At 40.7% G+C, this 12,353-nt stretch overlaps 1 protein-coding gene across 4 annotated transcripts in view; it reads left to right on the forward strand.

The window, feature by feature from the left end:
- Positions 1–12,353, forward strand: part of CCDC93 (coiled-coil domain containing 93) — a 109,363-nt gene that overhangs the window by 58,995 nt on the left and 38,015 nt on the right. For all 4 annotated transcript variants that reach the window (XM_045203022.2, XM_045203024.2, XM_024569761.3 and 1 more), the window contains 2 exons: positions 6,000–6,062; positions 11,819–11,892. In XM_045203022.2, coding sequence (XP_045058957.1) covers positions 6,000–6,062; positions 11,819–11,892 — 137 coding nt within the window. The remainder of the gene's footprint in view (positions 1–5,999; positions 6,063–11,818; positions 11,893–12,353) is intronic.

Consider the following 12,353-nt stretch of genomic DNA (forward strand, 5'->3'; position numbering starts at 1 on the left):
AGCTTCCTGTGGCAGAGTTGACTAGGTGAAGCAGAAACCACATGGCCTACAAAGCCTAAAATATTTATTATCTGGTTCTTTATAGGAAAAGTTTGCCATCCTCTATTCTAGAAGAAGATAACAGGGCAAGAGTAGCATTTATTAATTCACAAATATTTACTCAGCACTTCTGCGTGCTAGGAACTAAACTAGACTATGAGGATGAATGAAGAAAGAGGTATCCCTGCTTTCAAGGATCTTAAGATAGTAATGGGAGACATACACTAAACAAAGCACATGCATCATTTAGTTAGAGCTGTGATGTGGTAAGTGCTTGAAAGAGAAGTCTAGAGAGCTGATAGGGAGACCTGACCTAGTCTTGGTCACAAAGAACTGCAGCTGGAAAGATGAATAGGCACTGGCTGGGCAGGAAGTCTGCATGGGAAGTGTGCAGGGCTTGGGTGAAGATTTAGGCAACAACATGAACTAAGACCTGGGAGAGGAAGGGTCTTGTCCAGTTTCTGTTTTTTGGCTGGAGAGTCATGCATGAGGCAGCTGATCAGCCAAGTCCTCTGAGGTCATGTTAAAGCCATTTTAGGGTTTAAGTAGAAAAGTAGCATGGTCCGCTTTGCATGTTTTCAAGAACATTGTTTGCTTTGGAAGCATGAATTAATTGGATTTGGGTGAGAAGGGGTTCCAGTAGAACCATTAGGAGGTTGATCCAGTAGTCCAGACAAGAGCTTTTGGTGGCTTTGACCAAAAGTGATCCTAGGGGAAGTGGAGGAAAACAGATCGTTTTTAAGAGAGCTTTAGTGGATAGAATCTGTAATGTTTGATGATGGATAGTACCATTTTAGAAAGACCTGTATATATTCACCTTGAAAAGTAGACATAAGAGGAGGCTGGGAGGTTTGACTCAGGAACAGTCATTAGAAGATAAAGCATTGTTATATGCATTGGTAATAAGATTTAATTAATTAGAAAAATACATGTAGCAGTGATGCAGATCCCGGCCAGCAGGATCCTGTGTTGTGACAGCAATAGACAAATACACAGGGACTACAGAAATCCTGTGGAGAAAAAGGGACGGCATGGCCACTCTCTAAGTGAGACAGGGCCCAAGAGAGAGAGCTGACCCCTGCCTGGACAGGCTTTTATTGCTTTTCTGGGCACATTACATGAGGATGGTCCTCATTTACTATGCACAGGTTCACTGTAGGCGATTACCTTTTACAGACAACAAAGAACAGAATGCTGCTAATTACTTCAAAGAGAAGGATGTTACAGCTCAAGGGGGAATGTGTTTGAACTGGTTACACTCCATACTCCGGAGGTTTAGCACAGACTTTAGGAAGTTAAAGATACTCAGTAAACATTTGCTGCCTCAATCTAGGGTGAGGGAGTTTTAGCAAAAGCAAGTCTCATAGCAGCCTAGGTACAATGCAGGCCTGATTCCCCACAGGAGAACCTGTCCATGGGCATGGGTCCTGCCTGCCGAACCTCGCACCTACTGTCTTTTCCAAATGGGAGCTGGGCTACATTTCCCACGTGTAGAACAGTTCCCTATATAGCAGGAGAAAATGGGAATGAATATTGCTTTCTGAAGTTCACCAGTAATTTCAGGAATTGACTTTTCAAAAATGGGTGCCAGCTGGCATTTTGAACTTGTACATTTTTGATCTTTTCAAATCCCACATTTTCAAAAGATAGTACTATATCAAATGGTCCTACCCAGTCATTTCTTTGATTGAATTTGTTCTGCCACAGCTGAACAAACAATAGGTTGGTTTTACCAAACACCCTGAATCATAAGCAAACAAGGATACCAAGGTGGACTGTGATTGGCTTTCTCTTGATGATTTGTTTAGGCATCTTAACTCTTAGCACAGAGAATATAATCTTTACTTCTGATCCTTGCCAGAGGAAAGAACCTGAAAGTGATTGGTTCAAAAAGTACTCATTGATTAAAAAAAATGGACATGAATCAAGGATGAGGCTCTATCCATCAGAATGTTTTTATCCTCTGAGGGAGGATAGTTGTGAGGATATTGCAGACCCTATGAACCAGAGTATCTCAGCATGAGTAGATATTTTCTCTTAACTCTCTAAACTTGGAGAGAAGGAATGCTATGCCTTGTTCCAGGGGCAGTCCTGGCAACGTTCTTCATCCAACTGAAAAGGGCAAGCTTCTCTGAACCTATGTTTACCAAGAACCTACTATTTTTCAGGCGTACTGCCTAATATGTAGCAGGCTGTCAGTAAAGGACACTGATCATTATGGCAATGGCACTGGCATGTGCAATAGCCCCTGCCTATGTAGCCAGGCCAACTGGATGAGGAAAATGAGGTAGGGATTTGCCTAGGGTCACATATCACATATGAATTAAGGGGTCTCAGGTGATGATAAAAATGTGCCTGGAGAGATTGCTCCAAGAATGAAATGAAAATATAAACAGGAATGGACTTTTATGAACCAAAGCTTTATGTAAATACAAGGAACCGAAGATGAAAATGTTTCCAAATAAGCCTAGATGTGAATGTTTCATAAAGATTTAAAACCAACATCAACATTTTCATAAACACTTTTTTGGGCTGTAAGAATATGCATTTTTTTTTCTAGGTAACTTGCTAAACCCATTTGAATTTGCAATGTTCTGTCAAAAAAAAATATAAAGCCTCTGCCAGGGGTGTCCAACCTTTTGGCATCTCTGGGCCACACTGGAAGAAGAGTTGTCTTGGACCGCCATTAAATACACAGACACTAACAAAAACTGATGAGCAAAAAAAAAAAAAAAAAAAAAGGTTTTAAGTAAATTTACAATTTTGTGTTGGGCTGCATTCATAGCCATCCTGGGCTGCATGTGGGCTGTGGGCCACAGGTTGGACACCCCTTTGTTACTGTCCCTAAATTTGTCCTTCTGCTGCTCACCTCTCAGCTAGCTGGTCTATAGAATTTTTTCATCTTCTAATAGTCTCTAATTCTATCTGTCAAAAGTCACAGGGGCCACAAACAACAATCCTAACAACAAGCCTTTTGTGTAAGAATCCAGGTCTCTAGACCTTCAATTCTAGCTCCTTCTGTTCTCTCAACTATCTCCCTGGCCACTTCATCTGGCCCTGTGAGCCCACCTTAAACTTACTTCTTAGTGCACAGTGAATAGTGAGTCACAATGAGAGAGCATATACTATGTGTGTGTGAGTATATGCTAAACACATTTTTTTCTATATCAAATTTTTAAGTGCTTCAGCCAGGTTTTTACATCTTTTAAATTATAGGAATCATATAAGCTTACTATAAATAAACCAAATAGTATAGACATATGTAAAAAATGTTCCACTTCTTAGAGCCATCCTTTATTTTCTGGACCTTTGCAAATATTTATATATGCCCATTCACCTGGGGACAGCGGATTATCTGGTTACAAAATTGAGTTTGTTTTTCACTTACTCTATCACAGATATCTCTCTTTCAGTAATAACAATGGCTAATAAGGACTTTTTTTTTACTAACTGCATGGTGTTTTTTTTTTTTTTTAATTAACTCATTCAGTTCACACAACATCTTTACGAAGAAGGTACTGTTACTGTACTCTCTCATCCAAGTAGTTACCAGATGTGACCCTACTTCCAAGATCAGATGAGATCAGGTGCATTCTGAGTGGTATGGCTGTAGACTGTCCTTATTTTACAAATAAGGAAGCTAAGACACAGAGAAAGGAAGTAATTTTGCCCGTGGTCACATGGCTTGTTAACAGTGGAACCAAGATTTGAACATACAGATCTACCTTATACTTTCTAATGACTACATAGTGTGACATAGTATATATGTGCTGTAATTTATTTAACCTTACCCCTATTCATGGGTATGTAGTTTTCTCCAAGATTTTTTTTTCCCAATTGCAAGTTTATGCTACCATGAATGTCTTCATGCTGTCATCTTTGTGCACATATGTAAACATATCTTTAAAATATATTTTAGGAAGTAGAATTGCTGGATCAAAAAATACATGCATTGTCAGTTTTGTGAAAAACTGCCAACTTATTCATCAATTATTTTACCAATTCACATTTCTACCAAGAGTATAAGAGAGAATTGAAACTTGAAGAACCTCTCCTATAAGTAATGCAGGGGGAAAGCAACCAAGATGTACCTGTGGCCTTAGTGATAGGAACCCTGGGGAAGTTCTTAGTCCAACAGAGAAATGAGGGAGGGGTAAAAGCAAGAGAAGGAGTAGAGGACATCTCATGATCCAAGTGAACACACTGCAGTGGCACAGAACTGCAGTGCAGCTGGTACATAGCTGAGAAGATGCCGAATATTGAAGAAAGAAAGAGGAATCAAGTGAGAAAGTATTAACCAGCAGCTGAATTTTGGGGGTGATGAATGTTAAGAAAATGTAGGCAGTAGAAACCTGGAGGACTACAGCAAAATGAAAACTAAGCCCAGCTACTGGGACAGTCCTGTTTAAGAAAATATGGTCAGATGAGGACAAGAGGAAAACGATTACTAGTTAAATTAGTTAACAGAGGGGATGAGTCTTCCACTCCTAGCACACATCTACTTCCCTGCCAAGGTCCAGCTGTTTGAGTGTGAATCTGTTGGTGAAGCCTTCCTTGAACTTCCTGATGAATGAGGTGACTGTTCCCTTGGGCACCCTGTGGGCCTGTCTCAACTGCTGCTCTTCTCTGACTTTACTCTTGTCCCACTTTACTGGTCCTTGAGGGCAAGGACTGTGTTGTGTTTGTAGTAGTCTCCTCCTATTCACCTCATTTGAGCAGAGCATTGGGTAAATACCAGATGGGTAGGTGGGTGCTGGGGTGAGAAGAGGGCAGGCAGGTGGATGAAGCCCATGGGAAAATGCTGGGACCCCTTCCTGTAGCCCCAAAGAGTTTTCAAGAGTTAAAACACTAGGATTTCAAGAGGGGGAAAAAAAAAACCAAAACAACTTCTTCCAGATATACTCTCATCTACCAGTTAAACAAATAGGTTAATAAAAGCTGTCACTGCACAGGTGGCTCCCTGTGGAAAGGGAGAAGCCAGAGCCTACCTGCTTCCCATTTTTGTCACTTTTGCTGTCTGTTTGAGTTGGCTTCCTGATAGGCCTTGTTGAAGTATAACCATTCATCAATAAGTATGGTAAGTATGGTAATAAGTATGATTGAGGATTAATGATTTCTGAAGATGACATCATTCTCAATTAGTTGCTTACAGGTTCAAGGATGGGGCAAAGTTATTTTGACATAATTTTTGAGAGAATAGGATAAAATTTCTCAGTGTTAATTTATACACAGGTAACAAATAATTTCATGATGGTTTCTGCCATTTCCCCTTTCAAAAAGTAGAAATGTGCAAACCCTTTGAACATTTAATGGAATGTTTTCAGATCTCTAAAAGTTCATAGACAACACAAGGCTATATAAACCTTTGTAATAAGGAAAAGGGGAATGACATTTTTGAGATGTAAGTTTACAATTTATGCAACTTTCAACATAAAGGTAATTCATTTTCTTCCTCTTAGTGTTGAAGACCCGAATCCTTTCTTCTTTCTTGCATTGTTTGCCAGTCAGTCATATTCTCTGCTGGAACCCTGAGTACTGAAGTGCAGTTCGTATTCTGTGAATGGGCAGGTTGGTTAACCAAAGCGGTTATAGCCATATAGAAAAGTTAGACCTGAATTTAAATCCAGGCTTTATCAGTTATCAGCTGTGAAGCTTCAGTCAAGTAACTTATCTTTCTGAGTCTATATTTCATCTGTAAAATAAGGATATCATCTTCTTCCTTTGAACATAAGTTTCAGTGATAGGATTTATGCAGAATGTCTGGTATCTCTTCTGACATGTAGTAAATACTATTATATATGATTTTTTTTCTTCATTTGTTGTTGGAAGCCTTCCTAAAATTCCCACATTTACTCAGTTTAAATCTTTCTGCACTTCTATTTTCTCATCTGTGAACTGGGAGTATCACCCATATCTATGCTGTAAGAAAAGAGCAGCTGTCTTCTATGTTTCCTTTACAGCTACAGGCAAATCATACCAGTCTACAAGCCAGGTACGATGAAATGAAGAAGACGCTGACAGAGGTGAGCAGATTTTCCTTCCTCCATGGGCTTTTTTAAAAATCATTTTTGACCTGCACTATTAATGGAATGCCGTGTGCCATCAGTCTGTGTGGAGGAGTCATGAATCCCTTCTCAGGGCTCAGGTCCATTTGGGGGCATAGGGCAATCACATGACAGTACCTGACCCATGCCATCAGTTTATCCATGCTTCCGTGTTCTATCTAACCCATCAGTGATTTAGGTGGGAGGCATCACAGAGTGGGCACAAGGGTCAAGATAGGCTTCCTGAGGAAGGTAGGCCTGATGGGGGTTGGGGCAGGCCACAGTGAAGAACATGGAGGGTCACTGACAGTCAATGGCCCCTGCTCCTCAAGCCACAGGGTGTAGAATGGCTCCAAAATACTGAATTTTGTGAGAGTGAGACAGTTTCTCTTTGCAATATGAGAGAACCACAGTAATGTAATTTGCTGTTCAAAATTACCGATTAAGCCTATGTGGGATGGGGGAGGAGGTTTCAAAAGAAAAGGGGATTTACTGGTATATTTTGAAGCATGTGGTTCATTTTCTACCCAGATTATGAGTGTACCATCTCACATCTTCATTAGAGTGTTGCTTGCCTCCCACATCAGATTGCCTGGGAAACCAGACCAGCAAAACAAACACCTCCGATGCCAGCTCTGTTTTGAGGAGAGTGAGATAGTTCTGTCCTTTGCATTCCCATAAAATTACCCTCACCTGGATCAGGAGAACTCTCAATGGGATTTTGGAGCTTGGGCTATGGCTGTATTCTATAAGGGCCTCTCTGAGTGTCCCACCTAGTACTTTTTTGGACCTCAGGGAAACTTGACTGATCTTCAGACATATCTGAAACTAAACCAGTCTGTTTTTTAAAATTTCACATGAAATCTGCCCATTTAAAATTCTTATGTTTACAGCAGTATGCAGCACTTCAGGTTGTCAGTATACACCTGAAAACCTGACAAAGATTTTTAATTCTGACCTGGACTAAATCACTTTGATTATTGTCAGAATGTTTAAAATGGGCAATTAGAGTAAATTCTTCTAAAATTCTTTCTGAAGATGCCTGTGTTGTATTAGGGTAAATGAGCTTTCTTTCTACTCTGCTATGATTACATTCCTTATGGATTAGATGCCCAACTCTTGAGGTGGAATTTCTGCTGCTGTTTTACTTTTAATGCTGAAGAGTCCCTAACATGAAGTTTACCAAGTCGTGGATCAGTCTGTGTATAACAATCTGGAAAAGATTAAAGGCAATACATCTTGACACCAGTTTCCTAAACCACGACGGATATGCCTTAGGATATAAATCCTAAGCGGCTTTTTGTGCTGAACACTAAATCAAGTATTTGTTGAGCCACTTTCAGGTGCTGGAAAGGTAGAGGTGTGATTTAAGTCAATAATAAGTAATCTGCCTATCCTCAAATAATAATAGCAGTCAGCATTACTACGTGCTGGGTGTGCTCTGGGCCCATCTCTTGTATATAAGTCCACTGACTCCTCACAACAGCACTAACAACACACTGTTATCATCCCTGTTCTGCAGAGAGGGAAACGAAGGCAGAAAGGTCATGCAGAGGGCCAAGCTGGTAGTGTAGCACCAAAGACTTCTAAGAGAGCTTACTAATAGGACAGTCAAACTAATTGCCATCTACAAAATGGGAAGCTCTACAAAACCTAGTTCTAAATAACTTAGGAAGAAGCCTGATTTTATCAGAATATTGAAGACTCAGGCTCGTGAATAAGTAATGAGCTTTGTGTTTGGGCCTCAGTCTCCTTACCTAGGCAAAGACTGGGCAAAATGAGTACACTGAACCCTTTTACATCATTATTCACAGGTTTTACCATTTCAGCAACATCTGCTCTTCCAGGATACCCTAGTGGCACTGAAAACCAGGGGAGACCTATCTTTCCAGTAAACGTAGGAAAAGTAAAGCTGGGCATGGAAAGTAGAAGACAGATGACTGACTGCATTCATCTGCGAGGGCGGGCTGCACACCGCTGCAAGAAGGCCAGCAGACTGGCTGGCCCCTGCATTGGCCACCAGGTTCTAGCCTGTCCACTTTTTAATTTCAGCACTCACAATTTTAATTTCCTATGTGCAAGATTAATCCTTTTTAATATATGCCATATCCTGTCCTGTCTCTCTAAGGGCATGAATTGTCTCAACTTTTTCTTGACCTATAAACTATTTCTTCAGATCAAAATTCATGTTAAGTTTATACACTTTTTTATGGTTTTATCTTTCTTTAGATGTTTGATAATTTTTTTTTTAAGTAAAAGTAGATCTTTAATTAGATTATCTGAATCTATTCTAAAACATTATCACCTTGTCAAACTCTAACCATTATGCTTCTTAATGTAGCCACATTACTCATTTCAAACATCATAGGTATTCTATTTCCTTTGAATTTGGAAAATGTTGCTTTTAGTCCAGTATAATAAAGAAGATGTACAAAATGACGTATAAAAACTAAAATTCACTCTTTCTTAAAAAAGTTTTTCTTACTTAAATATTCAAAAATTTTCACTAAAATTAGAAAGCATAACAAATTATAAGCAATGAACTAAACACTTACTAGATGTTTGATAATTCTTAATGGGATCCCTATCGTTGATTCTCAGATTTCCTGTTACCAATTATGTGTATTGTGTATCCATTTTATTCAGCCTGCTTCATGTGATTATTCTGAGAGGGTGGGTCCTACTCTTCTGTGGGATCAGACAATGAATATGGTAACTAAATATTCAGGGTTGAGCAACTCCCCAGTTCTCCTGGGCATTGTTGACTCTCTGGGGTCTTGCCCTGCCTCTGTGACTCGAGCACCAGCTCTTGAATTAGCTCATAGGTTGAGGGAGACAGGCCATGTGGCTTAGCCCAGCTAGCTGATCCTGATGCATATCCCAGCCCTGCAGCCCAGTCCTTCTACATCCGCTAATTCCACACAGTAGGCCTCCTCAGTCCATTCCTATCTACTGTCCATCTTTCTTGTCCCTTGTTTCAACATAATAGTCTAGATTTTTAGGACCTGAGGCAGGAAGGGATTTCTGCAACTTGTGCTTGGTCTTTCATTTTCAACTAGAGCGCTTGGTACTTTTTTAACTTGTTTTTTTGAATAGGTAACACATTCACATGGTTCAAAATTCAAAAAGTACGTGAGTGTACTACTGTAACTCAGCCACACAGTTTCCCTCTCCAGAGATAACTAGTGTGGCCAGTTTCTTATGGAGCGTTCCAGAAGTAAGTAGTTCATGCATATACAAGTAGCATGTATGTTCTTTTATACATTTACAGGGGAGGACCCAAAAAACAGAATTCATTTATAAAAAAAATGTGTATTTATTCTCACATGTTTAAACTTCAGTCACCTTCAGAGTACTCTCCATCTGATGCAGTACACTTATCAAGATGTTTTTTCCACTACTCAGAACAGTTTTTTTTTTAAATATATTTATTGATTATGCTATTACAGTTGTCCCATTTCCCCCCGCCGACTCCGCTCCATCCTGCCCACCCCCTCCCTCCCACATTCCCCCCTATAGTTCATGTCCATGGGTCATACTTATAAGTTCTTTGGCTTCTACATTTCCTACACTATTTTTACCCTCCCCGTCTATTTTCCACCTATCATCTATGCTACTTATTCTCTGTACCTTTCCCCCCCTCCCCCCCCACTCCCCTATTGACACCCATCTATGTGATCTCCATCTCTATGCTCAGAACAGTTTTTTGAACTCATTGATTTTGATGCTTTTCAGTGTTTCTGCTGTTTTTGTTTCACCTCTTCCACATTGGCAAAACGATTCCCTTTGAGGACTTTTTTCATCAGGGTAACAAAAAAAAGTCACTCTGGGCAAGATCCAGTGAACAGGGAGGGTGGGGCATGGGAGTCGTGCTGTTTTTGGTCAAAAACTGTTGAACACTCACTTTGGGTATGTTGCCCATCATTGAAATGGACAAAAGCGTTAAGAGTCTTCCAAAAAAAATTCACTGAAGCCGAACACAGCCTCTTACAACAGTGTCAGCTAGTACACTGATACACATGGATTCCGAGAACACTCACCTAGCAGAGGAAGCCTGTGCTACTACAAGGGAACTGCCCTCCAGAAAATAATTCCTGTTTTTTTTGGAGGGGTCCCCCTTCATATATACTTAATATATGCATTTCTTTATAATAATTGGAAGCCAAAATTGTATTTGTGGTTTTGTACCTTGTTTTCTTCATGTAACAGTAGATACTAAAAATCATTACAAATTGCATTTTTAATAGTGGCTTGGTATTGTTATATAATATAACTGTATACTATAATTTATATTTATTTTTTAAGTTTCTTTAAAATGTCTTTTTTGAAAACCTTACTCTGACTCAGAAAATGGAAGTGAAGTTATTCAAGAAGATAGGAGATTTAGTCCTGCTCTGTTAATAAACCTGATACTGGCATTCTGAAATTTAAAGCCAGGTCTCTCCCTCACAGCCACTCCTTCTCTTTCCCCTTCCTAGTAAAAAGTACCTGCTGTCAACATTACTGTTGACTTTTTACCCATTTGCTGCTGTGATTGAAAGTTGTTGCCAAGGTTTTATTAACTATCAGTATGCATCAAGAAGGGTCTGGTTTTGACCTTTCCATGTTGTCCCTCCAACCCTGTGGGGGGGGGCTCCACCTGCAGGGTGTCCCCCACCCCCCCACCCCGTCCCCAGCCGCCACGAATGAGAATAACTTCTGCCACTACCCACAAGCAAGTTGGGCCCTCCTGGTGCTGATTTGTAGTGGGGGGCTTCACCTGCAGGGTCCCCCTGTCCACCGTGGATGAGAATAAGTCTACCAAGACATGATCTGCTTGGGGAGGAAAGGTGGCCGATCTCTCTAAGGAGAAGGGCCAGGAGCCTCTTCCTCAATAGGCTTTTATTGGGTTCATTTTGCATAGGAATACAGATAAAGCTCAATCATTGTCAGGCAGTAAGGATCAAACAATAGATAACATACAAAGAACTCTGAGGGCTTATTCTGAGTCAGAGTCAGTAAGCTAAAGGGCTATAAGATTTTGGGAAACAAACTCATTTCAGGCTTGGACCCTTATCATTTAAATTGAGGGTATAAACAAAGCAGGTTTCACAGGATTTCATGCATTCTTTCTTAGGCCTGATCTCCCCAGGGAACCTGCCCTTTCTAGCACAGGGCCGCAGCCACCTCTGGTATTGTTTTAGGCGTATGTCGAGCAGGGGAATTAAGGCAGCCAAGAGATGAGGAGACTTCTTGCAGACAGAATGAGGACTCAGGCTATGTCAAAGCCGAGGGGCAAGGGTCCATCACCCCCTTTTTCTATAGCCCCCCCAAGTCCTCTCTGAGGTCCCCTGTATGACCATGCCTATCTTAGGTCATCCCTCCCTTGAGGAATCTTACCCGTCATTGGCTAACTGGTCAAGCTCAGGGCCAAGCAGGGTAAAGTAAAGTGGGCAGAGGTGGTGCCCCTGCCAGGGAGATAAGCTTTGTCTCCTTAATGGCTTATGGTCCCAAGGTCTGTGACTCAGCCTTAGCCATGGGGGTTTACAGTTTCTGAAACCAAGCTGGGTGGTTCCCAATACAACCCCATTCTATTTTTCATGTCCACCTATTTTCACAGTGTACAGCTAAATCTGGTGGGCTTGCCCACCTGTCAGAAATAGAGTACAGGTAGAACCAAGGGGAAGGAGAGTGGAAGCACTCGCTCTTCTGTTCTACCAAATCTCTAGCAACAATGCCTCCATTCTCTCTTGCAGTTGAAGAGTTATAGTGAGAAACTGGACAAGGAACAGGCATCCCTTGAAAAAATAGAATCCAAAGCTGATCCAAGGTAAGAGGTTTCAGCATGTGTTTATTTTTTTATTTAAAGAAAGTAACTTTGCCAGTACCGGGTGGCTTAATTGGTTGGAATACAGGACTAAGGAGCCAGAGGTCATTATTTTGTCCTCATGCAGGTCAGTTAATTTCACGTGGTATCCAGAATGTGCCCATTGCTCAGTCACGTGCTGAGATATGCTCGGGCTGCCTGTTCCTCCCAGTTGCCCTGGGGACCAGAAGCAATGTGTTTTGGGGGTTTTAACTGTTTTTCCATTTTTCTATTTTTAAAAACTAAGTAATTTATTCATGGACAAAAAGGTACATGGTGAAAAGTCTCCCTCCCACTTCATCCCCCAGATACTCAGTTCTCCCAGGAGTCAACCATTGTTACCAGTTTTTTTTTTAATTATTTTTTTTTTTTAATTTTGAGAGTACATTTATTAAAGCTAGGGACAGTGAAACAAGAAGGGCTTG

This window comes from Desmodus rotundus, chromosome 2 (genome assembly GCF_022682495.2).
Source record: "Desmodus rotundus isolate HL8 chromosome 2, HLdesRot8A.1, whole genome shotgun sequence".
Classification (NCBI taxonomy): Eukaryota; Metazoa; Chordata; class Mammalia; order Chiroptera; family Phyllostomidae; genus Desmodus; species Desmodus rotundus.